This window comes from Mustela putorius, unplaced genomic scaffold (assembly GCF_011764305.1).
Source record: "Mustela putorius furo isolate JIRA1106 unplaced genomic scaffold, ASM1176430v1.1 tig00000196_pilon_pilon_pilon, whole genome shotgun sequence".
Taxonomy (NCBI): domain Eukaryota; kingdom Metazoa; phylum Chordata; class Mammalia; order Carnivora; family Mustelidae; genus Mustela; species Mustela putorius.
In genome coordinates this window covers 438,384-454,765 of record NW_025421310.1, presented here as the reverse complement: position 1 = coordinate 454,765, position 16,382 = coordinate 438,384, and the positions used below count along the sequence as shown (strand labels likewise).

At 55.9% G+C, this 16,382-nt stretch overlaps 2 protein-coding genes across 2 annotated transcripts; one reads left to right on the top strand and one right to left on the bottom strand.

Moving 5' to 3' along the window:
* Positions 1-290: 290 nt before the first annotated feature.
* Positions 291-2,365, bottom strand: LOC101684231 (galectin-7). Its single transcript, XM_004776223.3, has 4 exons — positions 2,306-2,365; positions 1,826-1,914; positions 899-1,100; positions 291-473 (listed from the first exon to the last, which is right to left on the bottom strand). Exons 1-4 carry the CDS (start codon positions 2,318-2,320, stop codon positions 360-362), a joined length of 420 nt encoding a protein of 139 aa, XP_004776280.1. The 5' UTR covers positions 2,321-2,365; the 3' UTR covers positions 291-359.
* Positions 2,366-11,656: 9,291 nt separating this feature from the next.
* Positions 11,657-13,687, top strand: LOC101684691 (galectin-7). Its single transcript, XM_004776225.3, has 4 exons — positions 11,657-11,716; positions 12,105-12,193; positions 12,873-13,074; positions 13,506-13,687. The coding sequence occupies exons 1-4, from the start codon at positions 11,702-11,704 to the stop codon at positions 13,617-13,619; spliced, it is 420 nt and encodes a 139-aa protein (XP_004776282.1). The 5' UTR covers positions 11,657-11,701; the 3' UTR covers positions 13,620-13,687.
* The last annotated feature ends 2,695 nt before the right edge of the window (positions 13,688-16,382 follow it).

The window sequence follows — 16,382 nt, the reverse complement described above, 5'->3', positions numbered from 1 at the left end:
TCCGCAGACTGGAGGCCAGGCGGAGCTTGCGCCCGCTCCGAACCCCATCGGGCCCCCCCACCCGCACTGCCCTGGGCTGCTCTGCCCAGCGCGGCTGGAAGACGACCCCAGACACAGCCCCACCCGATCGCGACCCTCCAGAGCCCGACCAGCCACACACCGGCCCCCCACAGCGGGTCCCGCACCCCGCCTCGGCGCGGAATCTCTGTGGGACCCTTGGGAGTCTTCCCCTCTCTGAACCTGCTTTCCGCGTCTGGACGCAGGAGACACAGACACCGAGCAGGCGCACCGACGTGGGCTGAAACTTTATTTGCCATTCCCGAACCCCAGCGCCCCCAGCCCCTCGGGGTGGGGGGGTCTCAGAAGATCTTCACGGAATCCAGCTGCAGGTCCCCGCCCACCTCCAAGAGGCGCACGCGCGCCGGCGGGATCCGGTAGCGGAAGTGGTGGTACTCCGAGTCGCCGACCACCGCCTGCGGGGACGCGGGGTGGCGCTGGAGTGGCCGAGGCCGCCTGCGGGGGCGGGGGTCCCTCCCGACACCCACCCGCGCCGTGTGCCTGCCGCGCCCACTGGCAGCGGGGACCGGCCCGCGGGCCCGTGTTTTTCGGCCTGTCTCCCGACCCAGCCTTGCCCCTGCTCCAGAGCCTCGGTCTCACCCTGTCCGGGAGAAAACCTGGGCCCCGCTGCCCGCCTAGGGGACACCCGCCCTCTGAGCACTTGGCTCTTGCGCGCTGGTCCTTGTCGCTGCCGCACCCCGGACTGCTGACACTAGTGGGGATGCACCAGGGGAAGAAGAGGGACGCGGAAACCACCCCCGCCCCCCCAGCATAGCTAGGCTTCTGCCCCCTCCACCAACAGCCTCCCTGGCTTCCACGCCTGTAGGTAACGGGGACCCACCTTGAAGCCTTCTTCCGTGGCAATAAGGAACACTTCGAAAGGCTGCCCGTGCTGGAAGGGAATGCCTGAGCCACGCTCCTCTTGGCCCCAGGTGCCCTGCTCCAGGGTGTTGAAGACCACCGTGGATTGATCCAGGCGGGGATTGAAATGGAGGGCGGCCTCACTCCCTGGGGCCTCGCTGCACAGCAGGTTCACATAGAACCTGGTAGTTGCGGGTGGGGGGCGGTGAGAGATATACCGTCAGAGGCCTAGAACCACCAAATGAAGATCACGAACCGATGGACTGGACTCTCGGGGGCAGGACATACAAATTTACTGAGAACTGAGAATTTAAAACCACAGAAGGAGGACTGTGGACTGGTGGCTACAACCAATTTCAGGGCATCCAAAAACTTGTGGGGACCCTGGACACACATCCACTTACACGAAGATCACAGTGCTATAACTAAGGTTCCCCTCATTTCCAAAGCTTCTAAGAGTTGCCATGAATCATGGTGCCAATGGCCAGGGTGCTCCCCATTCTTAAGGGCTAGGAACAATACCACAGACCCCATTATTCCTGGCACAATAGATTCCCAGAAATCCCAGTTACTGAACCAGGACGGCTTGGGTTTCCCAGATGCTCAGGGCACCTCCATCACAGGACAGGTTCACAGAGTTCCTGGGGACTCAGACTGGGAGTCACAGGACTACAGGGAGGAACCCTGAGACTACCTTGGATCCCCCAGATTCCGAGGACACATTGGCACTCCAGCTTGTACACAGCCATGGGATAAAGCAGTGAAGACATGAGATTCCAGAAAGTCAGTGACGCCCTGCGGATTCCGAGACCCTGGTTGACAGAGGTGGCTCTGGCTCCCTTGACTCTGGACTGGAAAGAGTCAGGTCAGCTTGTCTCACCCTTACCACGTGGGCCTGGGGTCTCACCTGCCAGCCTTTTCTGGGATGACACCACGGATCCTCATAACAGTTCCCACTCGGATGCCCTCAGGAAGCGAGGTCTTGTGGGGCACGTTCTGCAGGACCAGCGGCGGGGAGATCCAAGAGAACCAGGGACGCACATGACAGAGGCAGATGGGTCAGCCCCAGGGAGAAAACGGTCAGGACCCACACCAGCAGAATCACTGAGAAGAAAGACCACAGAGAGAAACGAGAGAGAGAGGCAGAGCCAGGCAGAGGTGGGGACAGAAGCACAGAGAATCCACAGAACAGAGAGAATCCAAGAGTAGATGGGAACATTGGGTTGGGTTGGGTCAACCCAAGAGCCACAGCCCAGACACCTCCTAGCACACCCCAACACCCCCTTTCTCCTTTCAAACAGGGGACCTCAGGCGGGCCCAGCCCCTCCCCTATTCCCGAACAGCCTTGAGTCCAAGACCCCCAGCCCCAAGGCCCCGAGGCACTCACAGAACTCCCTGCCATGGCTGGGACAGTGGGGCAGACAATGGCGCTGGTGGGGATGGCTGCTGGGTCCTTAAATAAGAGTGGGGCGTGGCAGGCCAAGCTGACTCACCCCCTCCCCATTTCCACACCCACCACCCACACCTGGCACAGACCCTAGCCCTGGGGCCACCTGGCCCAGAACCTTCTTTCTGGAGCTCCTGCCTTCCCTCCATTCCCGAGGGTTCCCAGGTGCGCTGCCCCCTCTCCTCTCAGCTAATAATGATAAAGACAGCTCCTAAGAAAATACGGGGAACAGAGGGGACTGGGTGAGCCATCACTCATCTAGTCCTGTCTTCCTGCTGCTTGGCAGCAAGAAAAGAAGGTTTTGCCCATTTTGTCTTGGGAGACTTGGCCCTGAGAGGCCCCGCTGGGGTCTGGATTTCCAGGCCCTCTTCCCAGGCTGGGACCTGGTGCCCAGGGCTGAGGCTGCAGCCCTGACAGGGACATGCCCATTTAGGCCCCTGACCCTGGCCTCAACCACAGTCCTGAGAGAGGGGCTCTGAGGGGCCCCGGGTTCACCTGATGGGCGGCGCTGCGACCCTGGGGCCTAGAGAGGTGCCTGGCACACAGGAAGGGCTCTGTGAATACAGGGGAGAGAAGGAATGAAAAAGCCCCCGTCCCATTTCAGAGGCCTCAGGGCATGCCTGTGCACAAGGGACCTGCTTGCACTCTCAGCTGAAGCCCAGGTTCTGGGGGTGACAGTCATCTCCATTCTACCACCATGGACACTGAGGCTCAGGGAGGGGAGGTCCTTTGCCCAAAGCTGCAGGCTGGGTGCTACCATGTAGCCACTGCGGCTCTGCCTTTCCTCCTCTTGGGCATTTTGTGTCTGGCATTTTCCGTCCCTGTGAGTCAGTGCCCTAGTCCCCCTCCTGGGCCCTCTGGTTCCCATACTCTCTCCCAGGTGTCCTTGTCTGCCTCTAGCCTCTAAAGCTCTGTCTTGTGACGCCTGGGTGGCTCAGTTGGTTCAGTGTCTCAACTGCTGATTTCACTCGGGTCATGATCTCAGGATGGTGAGATCCAGCCCAGTATAGGACTCGTGACTGGCCAGAATCTGCTTAAGATTCTCTCTCTCCCACAGCCCCTCCCTGCTCAAATAAGTTAATGAATGAATAAATGAACAAATGAATCTATCTATCTATCTACCTACCTACCTATCTATCTCTGTAGTGTTGCATCTCCCCGAACTGCTGCCACTCTCCCAGCTAGCACTCAGGTCTAGGGATCACAGGGCACCCACACCCACACCCAGCTGGAGGAGAACACCATGGAGCCTTCTTCCTCCCAGGTCCCATAGCCCAAGACTCCAGAAGAGGAATCCAGGATAGGACATGGGGGGAGGGCAGAGGGAGAATGCTGAAAGATGCTTCTGGGAGGCAGGGAAGAGGCAGGGTGAGGCAGCTATACAGAAACCCCTCCTAGCAGCCCAGCAGCCCTCCCCCCACGTGCACCACCCCACTCCCATCCCCCACTCCTGCCCCACCCCACAGGGGGAAGAACCCTGGGGCAGAGGACAGAATGGAAAGTTTGGGTGGAGACAATCAGACTCAGAACCTGATCCACCACCTGACTGCCCCCCCCCAGGCTTCCCAGACTCTCCATCCCCCATCACATGAGGCAGCCAGGTGGGGGCACAGTCTGGGAGCCAAGGCCTCAGAGAGTGAGGCTGGGCAATTGCGTTGGGCCTGGTGGGGATGGCAGAAGCACCCCCATTTTGCAGAGCAGAACACTGAGGCCTGGAGAGGGGCAACCTCTCAGTAGGGTGGGTGGGGTGGGGGCTCGGCCGGAGGCCTGGATGTGGCCCAGGACTGGGCATCAGGACTTCCAGAAGAGGGCACAGGGGGCCTGAGGCTCGAGACCCAGCCCCTGATCGGGTCCCAGAATGATGGCCAGGGCGGGGTGTCCACTCTCTCGGCCTCCTTCTCTGAGATTCCTGGTGCCAGCGACTCAGCCTTCTCCTGAGCTCTTTCTCTGGCTCGATATTGCTTCATACGCTGCCAGCCTGCAAGTCCCAACGCGACTTTGCTGTTTGGCTAAACGTTGGCATTCGATCTCTTATCACCGTGATCACCGGCTCCTTTCTCAGAACTCAGAGATGCGCAACCTTGTCGGCCCCTATTCTCTGGCATCCATATTCTTCATATCAGTTCTGGAGTATCTTCTGGAATTTTTTTTTTTTTTTCATTTCCAAGGAGTACCGAATGTGTAATTTCCCAATACTCTTCCTTTTTCCTGAGCTACACTCTGCTGTCCTACAATCTGCCAGGTGTCACAGAATGATGATGACTTTTGACAAACGTGTAGATGGGAGCACCCACCAGCCCCATTGAGACTCCTCGAGCCCCAGAGACAGCCAGCCCCCCTCCGCCTGCCCAGTTCAGCTGGCATGATGTGGAATTAGAGGGGTGGCCAGCAGGCTGAGTGGGCTGAACTCACCCTCCTTCGGGACAGAAGTCGGGTGCATGAAAAGGAGCTCACTGTGCCCGCCGTGGGCATGGGCATGGAGGGTCCCCGGCTCTGCTAGTGCCAGCTGGTTGGGGGCTTTGGCTTGTTCACGGGGAAGATCACACAGGGCTGCTTTGGGTTTGGAATGGAACATTCCAACAAGGAAAAGAACACCTTGATAGTCTATTTCTTAAGCCCGGAAATCAGCCCAAGCCTCAGGTGGTATTTACACACGGAGTAAATTTCACCCGCCCCTCCCTACGAAGGGAGGCAGTTTCTGTCCTGTTTCCTTCCATTGATAAACTGTGTTCAGTACTCTAAGCTGCACATGGGATTTTACCATGGGTTCAGTGGTAAGTCTTTCCACTCTCAAGTGCATTCTTCCGGATGGTTAGTAATTGTTGTACATGTCCGAGCCTGAGGTGGAAATCACTGGTTCTTCTTTCTCCTCTTCTTGCGTCTCTCCTCCCTCCTTTCCTTCCTTTCATTTCCTTAGCTGATGGATTGGGTCCTCCAGCCATCGAGTGGGGCAGCAGGTGCTGCCTCTGGTGGGTGGGGAGCTGGGGTGGCGGTAGTGGGGGGAGGGGCTTCTGCTCCATGCTGGTGGCAGAGGGAGCTGGTGAGGACCGTGCTCAGAAGAGGGTGGTCCGCAGGACCTGGGTGTGCAGGTGGGGGTAGAAATTTAGAACCTGGTGTTGATTTGGTGTCAGGTCTCTTCATGGCATCTGGATTGGCTCCCTTGTCTCCCTTTGTCTTTTCAGCATCATGACGCTTGGGAAGGTTGGAGGTCAATGTATCCTGGTCACTAGATTCCAGTTATGCACTTTTCACAGAAGACCCACAGAAGTGACCCCGCGTATATCCTGTCTAGCTGCCCTCCACCGCCCCATGTCTTCTGGCAGGTGAATTGACTTGGATCATGTCCCTAGTGGCACATTCCCCAGTGGCAGGTTCCAGGGTTCCCCACCAGAATGTCACCCATTTGTCCTTTGTCATTAGTTAGCATTTTTGTGGGAAGCGCTTGGAAATTCTGCCAATGTCATCATCTCCACCAAATCCTGTCATTTCATCCTTCCCATCTGCTGTAGACTGTGTGTCTGTCCCCCTCCTGCATTCCTAGGCTGAAACCCCACCACCAGTGGGATGGTATTTGGAATTGGGGCCTTTGTAAGGATGATGTCTTGAAGGCCGAGCCCTCATGAGGGCTTTGGTGCTCTTGCAAAAGGACCCCAGAGAGCTCCTTCCCCCCTCAGCCATATGAGGACATAGCCAGAAGAAAACCATCTATGAACCAAGAAGCTGGTTCTCACCAGACACCTAATATACTGGTCAATGTACTTGATCATGAACTTTCCAGGCTCCAGAACCATGAGAAATTTAAAATTTTTTTTAAAGATTTTATTTATTTGACACAGAGAGAGCACAAGGAGGGTGATCAGCAGAGGGAGAGAAGAAGGCTCCCAACCGAGCAGGGAGCCCAAGTGTGGGGTGGCTGGATCCCAGGACTCCGGAATCATGACCTGAGCCGAAGGCAGACCAGCAACTGACCCACCCCCAATAAATTTATTTCTTATAATTGGTTTTATAAATGGTCCTGAGGTCGGTGGTATTTTTCACAGGGTATGTCAGAGTATGTCAGGGTACGACAGAATACATCGGGCTACGTCGGGGTACGTCAGAGTACGTCAGGGTAGGCCAGAGTACGTCAGGGCAAGTCAGAGCCGACTCATAGCTCCATTATTGTGGTGCAGGGCTCACACTGTTGTAGACCCGCCTGTGGGCGTCCCTCACGACGACCTGGACCTGCGTCTGCACCCCGGGTCCGTGAACGCGTCCTCCTTCACCGACACAGGAAGCTGTCCCCGGCACGCCCTGTTTGAGCCCTGGAGACAGCCATTTCTGCAACCTTCTTTGGTACAGAAAGGCACCGGTCCGCAGGAACCAAGATGAGGGCAGTGTCCTGGCTCCTGCGCCTTGTCTGGGGCCCAAGGTGGGGGCCGCAGGACTCCAGACATAGATGTATACATTGCAGGGCCGGCAACACCGGGCCTCTGCCTTCCTCCGGGTGCGACAGCCGAACTGAGGTATCAGGTGGACGGGGGAAACCCACACGTGGTTAGGTGAATTGTTCAGGACCCGCGAGTCCCACTTAGGAAACAGAAGCCTCAAAGAAATGGCCAAACCGCTGTGCTTTTTTTTTTTTTTTTTTTTTTTAAGATTTTATTTATTTGACGAGAGTAGGCAGAGAGGCAGGCAGAGAGAGAGAGAGAAAGAGGGAAGCAGGCTTCCCGCTGAGCAGAAAGCCGGAGGCAGGGCTCGATCCCAAGACCCTGAGAACATGACCTGAGCCACCCAGGTGCCCCCACCGTGCTTTTATATTAAGTTCTTCCGTGCTTTTATATTAAGTTAGGCAGCGAGCTAATTGTGCAGAAGTACTTAATCTGCTCTGTGGGGCGGGTAAAGGAAAAGAGGAATTACTTTCCCAGGGCCCGTTGGCATAGAATTCTCTAGGTCTCAAGGTGACGATAAGAACGTGACTCTCCCGCTGGATCACGGCCAGTATCTCTCAGGAGGGACTTTTTCTTGCCTGTTATCAGGAATCAAGTGGGAGGTTAAAGCGCCCACCTGGTCTGCGGAGTAGTCAAGTTCATGAGACAGAAATCAGAAGGCGGGATGGGGGGGTGCACCAGGTGCTATGGGGATGGGGAGTGAGTGTCTTGTGGGTGCCCAGTTTCAGGTTTGCGGGATGCGGGGAGTTCTAGAGCCGGATGGGGGTGGGGGACAGCTACAGGATAACTTGCGCTTTGAACCATATCCTTAAAAAAAGTTGGTGTGCTCCTGGCTGGCTCAGTCGTTTAAGTGTCTGCCTTCCAAAAAAAGGTAACATGGTAACTTTATATTCTTGTATTTCAACATTGGAAAAAAATTCTTTTTAAGGTTTTATTTATTTGACAGAGAGAGAGATCACAAGTAAGCAGAGCAGCAGGCAGAGAGAGAGAGAGGAGGAGGCAGGCTCCCCGCTAAGCAGAGAGCCCGATGTGAGGCTCCATCCCAGGACCCTGAGTTAACTACTCCAGCCGAAGGCAGAGGCTTAGCCCACTGAGCCAGCCAGGCGCCCCCTAGACAAATGTATTTAGAGTGTGGGTAGGGAGAGAGATGGAGAGAGAATATCAAGCAGACTCCCCACCAAACACGGAGCCTGAGGGGGGACTCGATTCCACAAACCTTGAGGTCATGACCTGAGTGGAAATCAAGAGTCTGTTGCTTCACCAAATGAGTCACCCAGGTGGCCCAACATAATTTTAAAACATTATTTATTTTTTTCCAAAATAAAAAATTTTAAAGGAGACACATGTCCCCTGCTGTCCTATGCACTTCCTCCCCCCCCTCAAAAAAAAGTCTTCATGAAACCATGAGTTCAGGCAGACACTGCCAGTCAGGTCCCTGATCTTTTCCTTTCCATGCTGGAACTCCCTCTCCTGAAAGTGATGGAAGACACCCACACTGTGGTCACTCCCTCAGGTACCTCCTTTCCTGGTGGGGCAGAGCTTCCAGGGCTCAGCTGCTCTTTTGCGCACAGCTGCACCCCAGGTCCTGTGGACCACCCTCTTTACCTTCTCACCAGCACCCTCCTCAACAGCGTGGAGCAGCAGCCCCTCCCCCACTACCGCCACCCCAGCTCCCCACCCTCCAGAGGCAGCACCTGCTGCCTGATGCTACCCACCTGATGGCTGGAGGACCCAATCCATCAGCAAAGGAAAGGAAGTAAGGGAGGGAGGAGAGATTGAAGAAGAGCATGAGAAAGAACCAGTGGATTTCCACCTCAGGCATGGATATGTACAACAATTACTTACGACTTGGAAGAATGCACTTGACAGTGGAAAGACTTACCACATGGTAAAATCCCACTTGCAGCTTAGAGTACTGAAGAGAGTTTACTGAACACAGATGATCAGTGGAAGCAACAAGGACATGCTCCCTCCACTCTGCAGGGAGGGGTTGGTGACATTTACTCCGTGTATAAATACAACCTGAGACTTGGGCTGATTTTCGGGCTTAAGAAATAGACTATGGGGTGCCTGGGTGGCTCAGTGGGTTAAAGCCTCTGCCTTCGGCTCTGGTCATAGTCTCAAGGTCCTGGGATAAAGTCTGACTCTCTGCTCAGTAGGGAGCCTGCTTCTTCCTCTCTCTCTCTCTGCCTGCCTTTCCACCTACTTGTGATCTCTGTGTGTCAAATAAATAAATAAAATCTTAAAAAAAAAAAAAAAAAGAAATAGACTATCAAGGTGCTCTTTTCCTCATTGGAATGTTCCATTCCAAACCCCAAGCAGCCCTGTGTGATCTTCCCCGTGAACAAGCCAAAGCCCCCAACCAGCTGACAAGGGCAAAGCCTGGGACCCTCCATGTCCATGACCCAGCAGGCACAATGAGCTCCTTTTTGTGCACCCCAACTTCTGTCCCAAAGGAGGGTGAGTTCAGCCCACTCAGCCTGCTGGCCACCCCTTTAGTTCCCCAGCCTGCCAGCTGAACTGGGCAGGCAGAAGGGGGCTTGGCTGTCTCTGGGGCTCGAGGAGTCTCAATGGGGCTGGTGGGTGCTCCCATCTACACGTTTGTCAAAAGTCATCATCATTCTGTGACACCTGGCAGATTGTAGGACAGCAGAGTGTAGCTCAGGAAAAAGGAAGAGTATTGGGAAATTACACATTCGGTACTCCTTGGAAATGAAAAAAAAAAAAAAAATTCCAGAAGATACTCCAGAACTGATATGAAGAATATGGATGCCAGAGAATAGGGGCCGGCAAGGTTGCGCATCTCTGAGTTCTGAGAAAGGAGCCGGTGATCACGGTGATAAGAGATCAAATGCCAACATTTAGCCAAACAGCAAAGTCGCGTTGGGACTTGCAGGCTGGCAGCGTATGAAGCAATATCGAGCCAGAGAAAGAGCTCAGGAGAAGGCTGAGTCGCTGGCACCAGGAATCTCAGAGAAGGAGGCCAAGAGAGTGGACACCCCGCCCTGGCCATCATTCTGGGACCCGATCAGGGGCTGGGTCTCGAGCCTCAGGCCCCCTGTGCCCTCTTCTGGAAGTCCTGATGCCCAGTCCTGGGCCACACCCAGGCCTCCGACCCAGCCCCAACCCCACCCACCTTGCTGTGTGGCCTAGGATGAGAAGCTGCCCCTCTCCAGGCCTCAGTGTTCTGCTCTGCAAAATGGGGGTGCTTCTGCCATCCCCACCAGGCCCAACGCAACTGCCCAGCCTCACTCTCTGAGGCCTTGGCTCCCAGACTGTGCCCCCACCTGGCTGCCTCATGTGATGGGGGATGGAGAGTCTGGGAAGCCTGGGGGGGCAGTCAGGTGGTGGATCAGGTTCTGAGTCTGGTTGTCTCCACCCAAACTTTCCATTCTGTCCTCTGCCCCAGGGTTCTTCCCCCTGTGGGGTGGGGCAGGAGTGGGGGATGGGAGTGGGGTGGTGCACGTGGGGGGAGGGCTGCTGGGCTGCTAGGAGGGGTTTCTGTATAGCTGCCTCACCCTGCCTCTTCCCTGCCTCCCAGAAGCATCTTTCAGCATTCTCCCTCTGCCCTCCCCCCATGTCCTATCCTGGATTCCTCTTCTGGAGTCTTGGGCTATGGGACCTGGGAGGAAGAAGGCTCCATGGTGTTCTCCTCCAGCTGGGTGTGGGTGTGGGTGCCCTGTGCTTCCTAGACCTGAGTGCTAGCTGGGAGAGTGGCAGCAGTTCGGGGAGATGCAACACTACAGAGATAGGTAGGTAGGTAGATAGATAGATAGATTCATTTGTTCATTTATTCATTCATTAACTTATTTGAGCAGGGAGGGCTGTGGGAGAGAGCGAATCTTGAGCAGGTTCTGGCCAGTCACGAGTCCTATACTGGGCTGGATCTCACCATCCTGAGATCATGACCGAGTGAAATCAGCAGTTGAGACACTGAACCAACTGAGCCACCCAGGCGTCACAAGATAGAGCTTTAGAGGATAGAGGCAGAGAGGGACACCTGGGAGAGAGTATGGGAACCAGAGGGCCCAGGAAGGGGACTAGGGCACTGGCTCACAGGGACAGAGGATGCCAGACACAAACTGCCCAGTCAGAAGAAAGGCAGAGCCATGGTGACATGGTAGCACCAGCCTGCAGGTTTGGGCAAAAGGCTTCCCCTCCCTGAGCTTCAGTGTCCTTGGTAGTAGAATGGGGGTGACCATTGCCCCCAGAGGCTGGACTCAAGCTGAGAGCGCAAGCAAGTCCTGTCTGCACAGGCTCCGAAATGGCACAGGGCCTTTTTCATTCCTTCTCTCCCCTGCATTCACAGAGCCCTTCCTATGTGCCAGGCACCGCTCTAGGCCCCAGGGTCGCAGCACCACCCATCAGGTGAACCCGGGGCCCCTCAGAGCCCCTCTCCCAGGGCTGTGGTTGAGGCCAGGGTCAGGGGCCCTAACGGGCATGTCTCTGTCAGGGCTGCAGCTTCAGCCCTGGGCAGCAGGTCCCAGCCTGGGAGGAGGGCCCGGAAACCCAGCCCCCGGCGGGGCTTCTCAGGGCCAAGTCTCCCAAGACAAAATGGGCAAAACACTCTTTTCTTGCTGCCAAGCAGCAGGAAGACAGGACTAGATGAGTGGTGGCTCACCCAGTCCCCTCTGTTCCCCGTATTTCCTTAGGAGCTGTTTTCATCATCATTAGCTGAGAGGAGAGGTGGCAGCGCACCTGGGAACCCTCGGGAATGGAGGGAAGGCAGGAGCTCCAGAAAGAAGGTTCTGGGCCAGGTGGCCCCAGGGCTAGGGTCTGTGCCAGGTGTGGGTGGTGGGTGTGGAAAAGGGCGGGGTGAGTCATCTTGGCCTGCCACGCCCCACTCTTATTTAAGGACCCAGCAGCCATCCCCACCAGCGCCATTGTCTGCCCCACTGTCCCAGCCATGGCAGGGAGTTCTGTGAGTGCCTCAGGGCCTTGGGGCTGGGGGTCTTGGACTCAAGGCTGTTCGGGAATAGGGGAGGGGCTGGGCCCACCTGAGGTCTGCTGTTTGAAAGGAGAAAGGGGGTGTTGGGGTGTGCTAGGAGGTGTCTGGGCTGTATCTCTTAGGTTGACCAAACCCAACACTTCCATCCGCTCTTGGATTCTTTTGTTTGTTCTGTGGATTCTGTGTTTCTGTCCCCACCTCTGTCTGGCTCTGGCTCTCTCTCTCCTTTCTCTCTGTGGCCTTTTTTCTCAGCGATTCTGCTGATATGGGTCCTGACCGTTTTTTCCCTGGGGCTGACCTATCTGTCTCTGTCATGTGCATCCCTGGTTCCCTTGGACCCCCCCCCCCGCTGGTCCTGCAGAACGTGCCCCACAAGACCTCGCTTCCTGAGGGCATCCGAGTGGGAACTGTTATGAGGATCCGTGGTGTCATCCCAGAAAAGGCTGGCAGGTGAGACCCCAGGCCCATGTGGTAAGGGTGGGACGAGCTGACCTCTTTCTAGCCCAGACTCAAGGACTCTGGAGCCACCTAATCCACCAGGGTCTTGGAATCCCCAGGGCGTCACTGACTTTCTGGAATCTCATGTCTTCACTGATTTGTCCATGGCTGTGTACAAGCTGGGGTGCCTATGTATCCTGGGAATCTGGGGATCCAGGGCAGTATTGAGATTCCTACCTGCAGTTCCTGTGACTCCAGTCTGAATCCCCAGGAACGCTGGAAACATGTCCAGTCATCTGGAGGGGCCCCGAGCATCTGGGAAACCCAAGCAATCAGTCCTCAGGTCCTGGTTTGGGAATTGTGGGATATCTGGGAATCTATGGTGCCAGGAATAATGGGGTCTGTGGTATTGTTCCTAGCCCTTAAGAATGGGGAGCACCCTGGCCATTGGCACCATGATTCATGGCAACTCTTCGAAGCTTTGGAAATGAGGGGGACCCAAGCAATAGTACCGGGACCCTCCTGCAGGTGGTTGTGTCCAGGGTCCCTATAAGGTTTTGGATGCCCTGTAATCCTGGTCCTGGCCACCAGTGCACAGCCCTCCTTCTATGATGTGTGACATTCCAGGTCTTTTAAATTTGTATGTGCTCTGGCAACGGTGAGTCAGGCCCCTTTTCCCCTCATCTATCAGGTTCTATGTGAACCTGCTGTGCAGCGAGGCCCCAGGGAGTGAGGCCGCCCTTCACTTCAATCCGCGCCTTGATGAGTCCGCTGTGGTCTTCAACACACTGGAGCAGGGCACTTGGGGCCGAGAGGAGCGCGGCTCAGGAATTCCCTTCCAGCACGGGCAACCTTTCGATGTGCTCCTCATTGCCACGGAAGAAGGCTTCAAGGTGGGTCCCTGCTACCCACGGGCGTGGAAGCCAGGGAGGCTGTTGGTGGAGGGGGCAGAAGCCTAGCCAAGCTGGGGGGGGGGGGGGGGGGTGGTTTTCCGCGTCCCTCTTCTTCCCCTGGTGCATCCCCACTAGTGTCAGCAGTCCGGGGTGCGGCAGCGACAAGGACCAGCGCGCAAGAGCCAAGTGCTCAGAGGGCGGGTGTCCCCTAGGCGGGCAGCGGGGCCCAGGTTTTCTCCCGGACAGGGTGAGACCGAGGCTCTGGAGCAGGGGCAAGGCTGGGTCGGGAGACAGGCCGAGAAACACGGGCCCGCGGGCCGGTCCCCGCTGCCAGTGGGCGCGGCAGGCACACGGCGCGGGTGGGTGTCGGGAGGGACCCCCGCCCCCGCAGGCGGCCTCGGCCACTCCAGCGCCACCCCGCGTCCCCGCAGGCGGTGGTCGGCGACTCGGAGTACCACCACTTCCGCTACCGGATCCCGCCGGCGCGCGTGCGCCTCTTGGAGGTGGGCGGGGACCTGCAGCTGGATTGCGTGAAGATCTTCTGAGACCCCCCACCCCGAGGGGCTGGGGGCGCTGGGGTTCGGGAATGGCAAATAAAGTTTCAGCCCACGTCGGTGCGCCTGCTCGGTGTCTGTGTCTCCTGCGTCCAGACGCGGAAAGCAGGTTCAGAGAGGGGAAGACTCTATGGGTCCCACAGCGATTCCGCGCCGAGGCGGGGTGCGGGACCCGCTGTGGGGGGCCGGTGTGTGGCTGGTCGGGCTCTGGAGGGTCGCGATCGGGTGGAGCTGTGTCTGGGATCGTCTTCCAGCCGCGCTGGGCAGAGCAGCCCAGGGCAGTGCGGGTAGGGGGACCTGATGGGGTTCGGAGCGGGCGCAAGCTCGGCCTGGCGCCTCGTCTGCGGAGCAACGGGGCTCGGTGTGCGTGCATCTGCACACAGGGGTTGCGAGTCTCCGCACGCTTGGTCCCTTGAGAGCCCGAGCTGGCGGCGACGCGGCCTGGGACCGGTGTGGGTGCGGGGAGCCGGCTGGCGCGAGGTGGGGCGGGACAGCGCACGGGGCGTCACCGGCTTCCCCGCTGTCCCAGACTCGGGACTGGCCCCTGCATGTGCGCCCCAAGGCAGACGCGCACTGGAGCGGCATCTCCCCGCGGAGCGGACGTGGGTCAGGACGATCCGGCGTCTGGGTCCCCGCTGCGGGCATGCGCCCCATTCCCACACTTCTTCCACCCGGGCTCCTGCACGGCTCCGGCCACCGGCTCCTTGCCGAAGTGACAACAGGGTGGGATCGGGTTAGTTTACGCCCCCACACAGACGCCCAGTCGCCCCCACCGCTAGGCGGTGCGTTTCTGATCCGAGGAGGTGGCTGCTCGTTCCTTAATGGCTGTGGTTGGAGGGAGGTCATGACTCCGCGACCGCGACACTCTGCAATGGCCGTGTCCTAATTGTGAGATAGTTCGGGTCGGCTGGCAAGGTTCGCTCACTGCGGTTGGGGTCCTGGCGGGGAGTCTGGGCAAAGTCGGGAGCCAAGCCTCTGGAGGGTTTTGCCTGCGGTTTCCGGCCTGGGATCCCTTGGAGATGTAGGACACGTCGCCTCCCTGTGGCCTCTGCCGGTGGTGCAATATCGTTAATGGGCGTGGGAACGAGGGTGCTTTTACTTTAGTTTCCTCTGAAGATGCAGAATTCTGTGTGATCTCAAAATCTGGATGAATTCGAATCCTTTCAGAACTGAACTTTCTCTGCACTTCCGAGCTTCAACGTGGAGCAGCCCCTCTCCATTCTGGGCCCTTCTTTGTATATTTATGGGTGGGCTCTGGCACCTTCGGTCTTCCTCTCCCAGTGGGAGACCTTAGAAATCTAACATCCATTGGTACACCAGGGATCTTTGTTAAATGAATTAATTTTTATTTCATTTGTGTCATGTAGTTTTTTAACATTTAAAAAGAAATTTGTACCTACCCATTGGGTACAAATTTGGAAAAGGACAGTGAAAGATAAGACAATGTTGGCACAACTGGTAAACTAGGTTGGATGATAGTGATTCACTGATGTTAATTTCCTGATTTTCACTTCTGTATTACAGTGAATATTGTGGAGAATGTTCATGTTTATACAAAATATTACTACATATTAAGAAAATGTTTGAGGGGCACCTAGGTGTCTCTGTCAATTAAGCGTCTCCCTTCCAGTCAGGTCATGATCCCAGCGTCCTGGGATGGAGTCCCAGACTGGGGCTCTAGGCTCAGCGGGGAGCCTGCTTCTCCCTCTCCTTCTGCTGCTCCCCCTGCTTGTGCTCTCTCTCTATCCTTCTCCCATTCCTGTCAAATAAATAAATTCTTTTTGGGGGGCACCTGGGTGGCTCAGTCATTGGGTGTCTGCCTTCCGCCCAGGTCATGGGATAGAGGCCCACGTGGGCTCCCTGCTTGGAAGGGAGCCTGCTTCTCCCTCTCCCTCTGCCTGCTGCTCTCCATGCTTGTACTCTCTCGCTCTCCGCCAAGTAAATAAATAAATAAGATCTTTATAATTTTTTTAAATTTATTTATTTATTTGACAGAGAGAGATCACAAGTAGGCAGAGAGGCAGGCAGAGAGAGAGAGAGAGAGGAGGAAGCAGGCTCCCTGCTGAGCAGAGAGCCGGACTCGGAACTCGATCCCAGGACCCTGAGATCATGACCCCAGCCGAAGGCAGCGGCTTAACCCACTGAGCCACCCAGGCGCCCCAATAAATAAGATCTCTAAAAATAAATAAATTCTTTTAAAAATATGTTTAATATGACTCCGTTTATCTTTAAAAAAAAAGATTTTACTTATTTATTTCAGAGAGAGAAAGAGAGCACAAGCAGGGGGAGCGGCAGACAGAGGGAGAGGCAGGCTCCCCGATGATCAAGGACCCTGGGATTGTGACCAGAGCTGAAGGCAGAGGCTTAACCAGCTGAGCCACCCAGACATCTCTAAATAAATGAAGGAAGGAAGGAAAAAAGAGTGAGAGAGAGAGAAAGTAAGAGAGGAAGGAAGGGAGAAAGAGAAGGGAAGGGAAGGTGGAAGGGAGAAAGGAAGGAAGGAAAGAAAAAAAAGAAAAAGAAAAAGAATTTAAATGAAGAGGCAGCATGTTGGCAACTTACTGATAAAGAGCTCAGGAAAAAATACAGTTTGTGTTGTACTTAAAAATTTTTGTCTTTCATTTAAAATAAACAGATAAACCATTTGAGTTAATTTTTGTGTACCTTGTGAAATTGGGGCTCAACTTTCTTTTTTTGCACATAGATTTCCAGTTGAAAACACTGTTCTTTCTTCATTGCCTCATCTTGACACAC

Coding starts and splice junctions, on each gene's coding strand:
- LOC101684231 (XM_004776223.3), bottom strand. Junction 1,101..1,825: donor ATCCCAGAAAAGGCTGGCAG/GTGAGACCCCAG, acceptor CGCAACTACCAG/GTTCTATGTGAACCTGCTGT. Junction 474..898: donor CCACGGAAGAAGGCTTCAAG/GTGGGTCCCCGT, acceptor GCGTCCCCGCAG/GCGGTGGTCGGCGACTCGGA.
- LOC101684691 (XM_004776225.3), top strand. Junction 12,194..12,872: donor ATCCCAGAAAAGGCTGGCAG/GTGAGACCCCAG, acceptor CTCATCTATCAG/GTTCTATGTGAACCTGCTGT. Junction 13,075..13,505: donor CCACGGAAGAAGGCTTCAAG/GTGGGTCCCTGC, acceptor GCGTCCCCGCAG/GCGGTGGTCGGCGACTCGGA.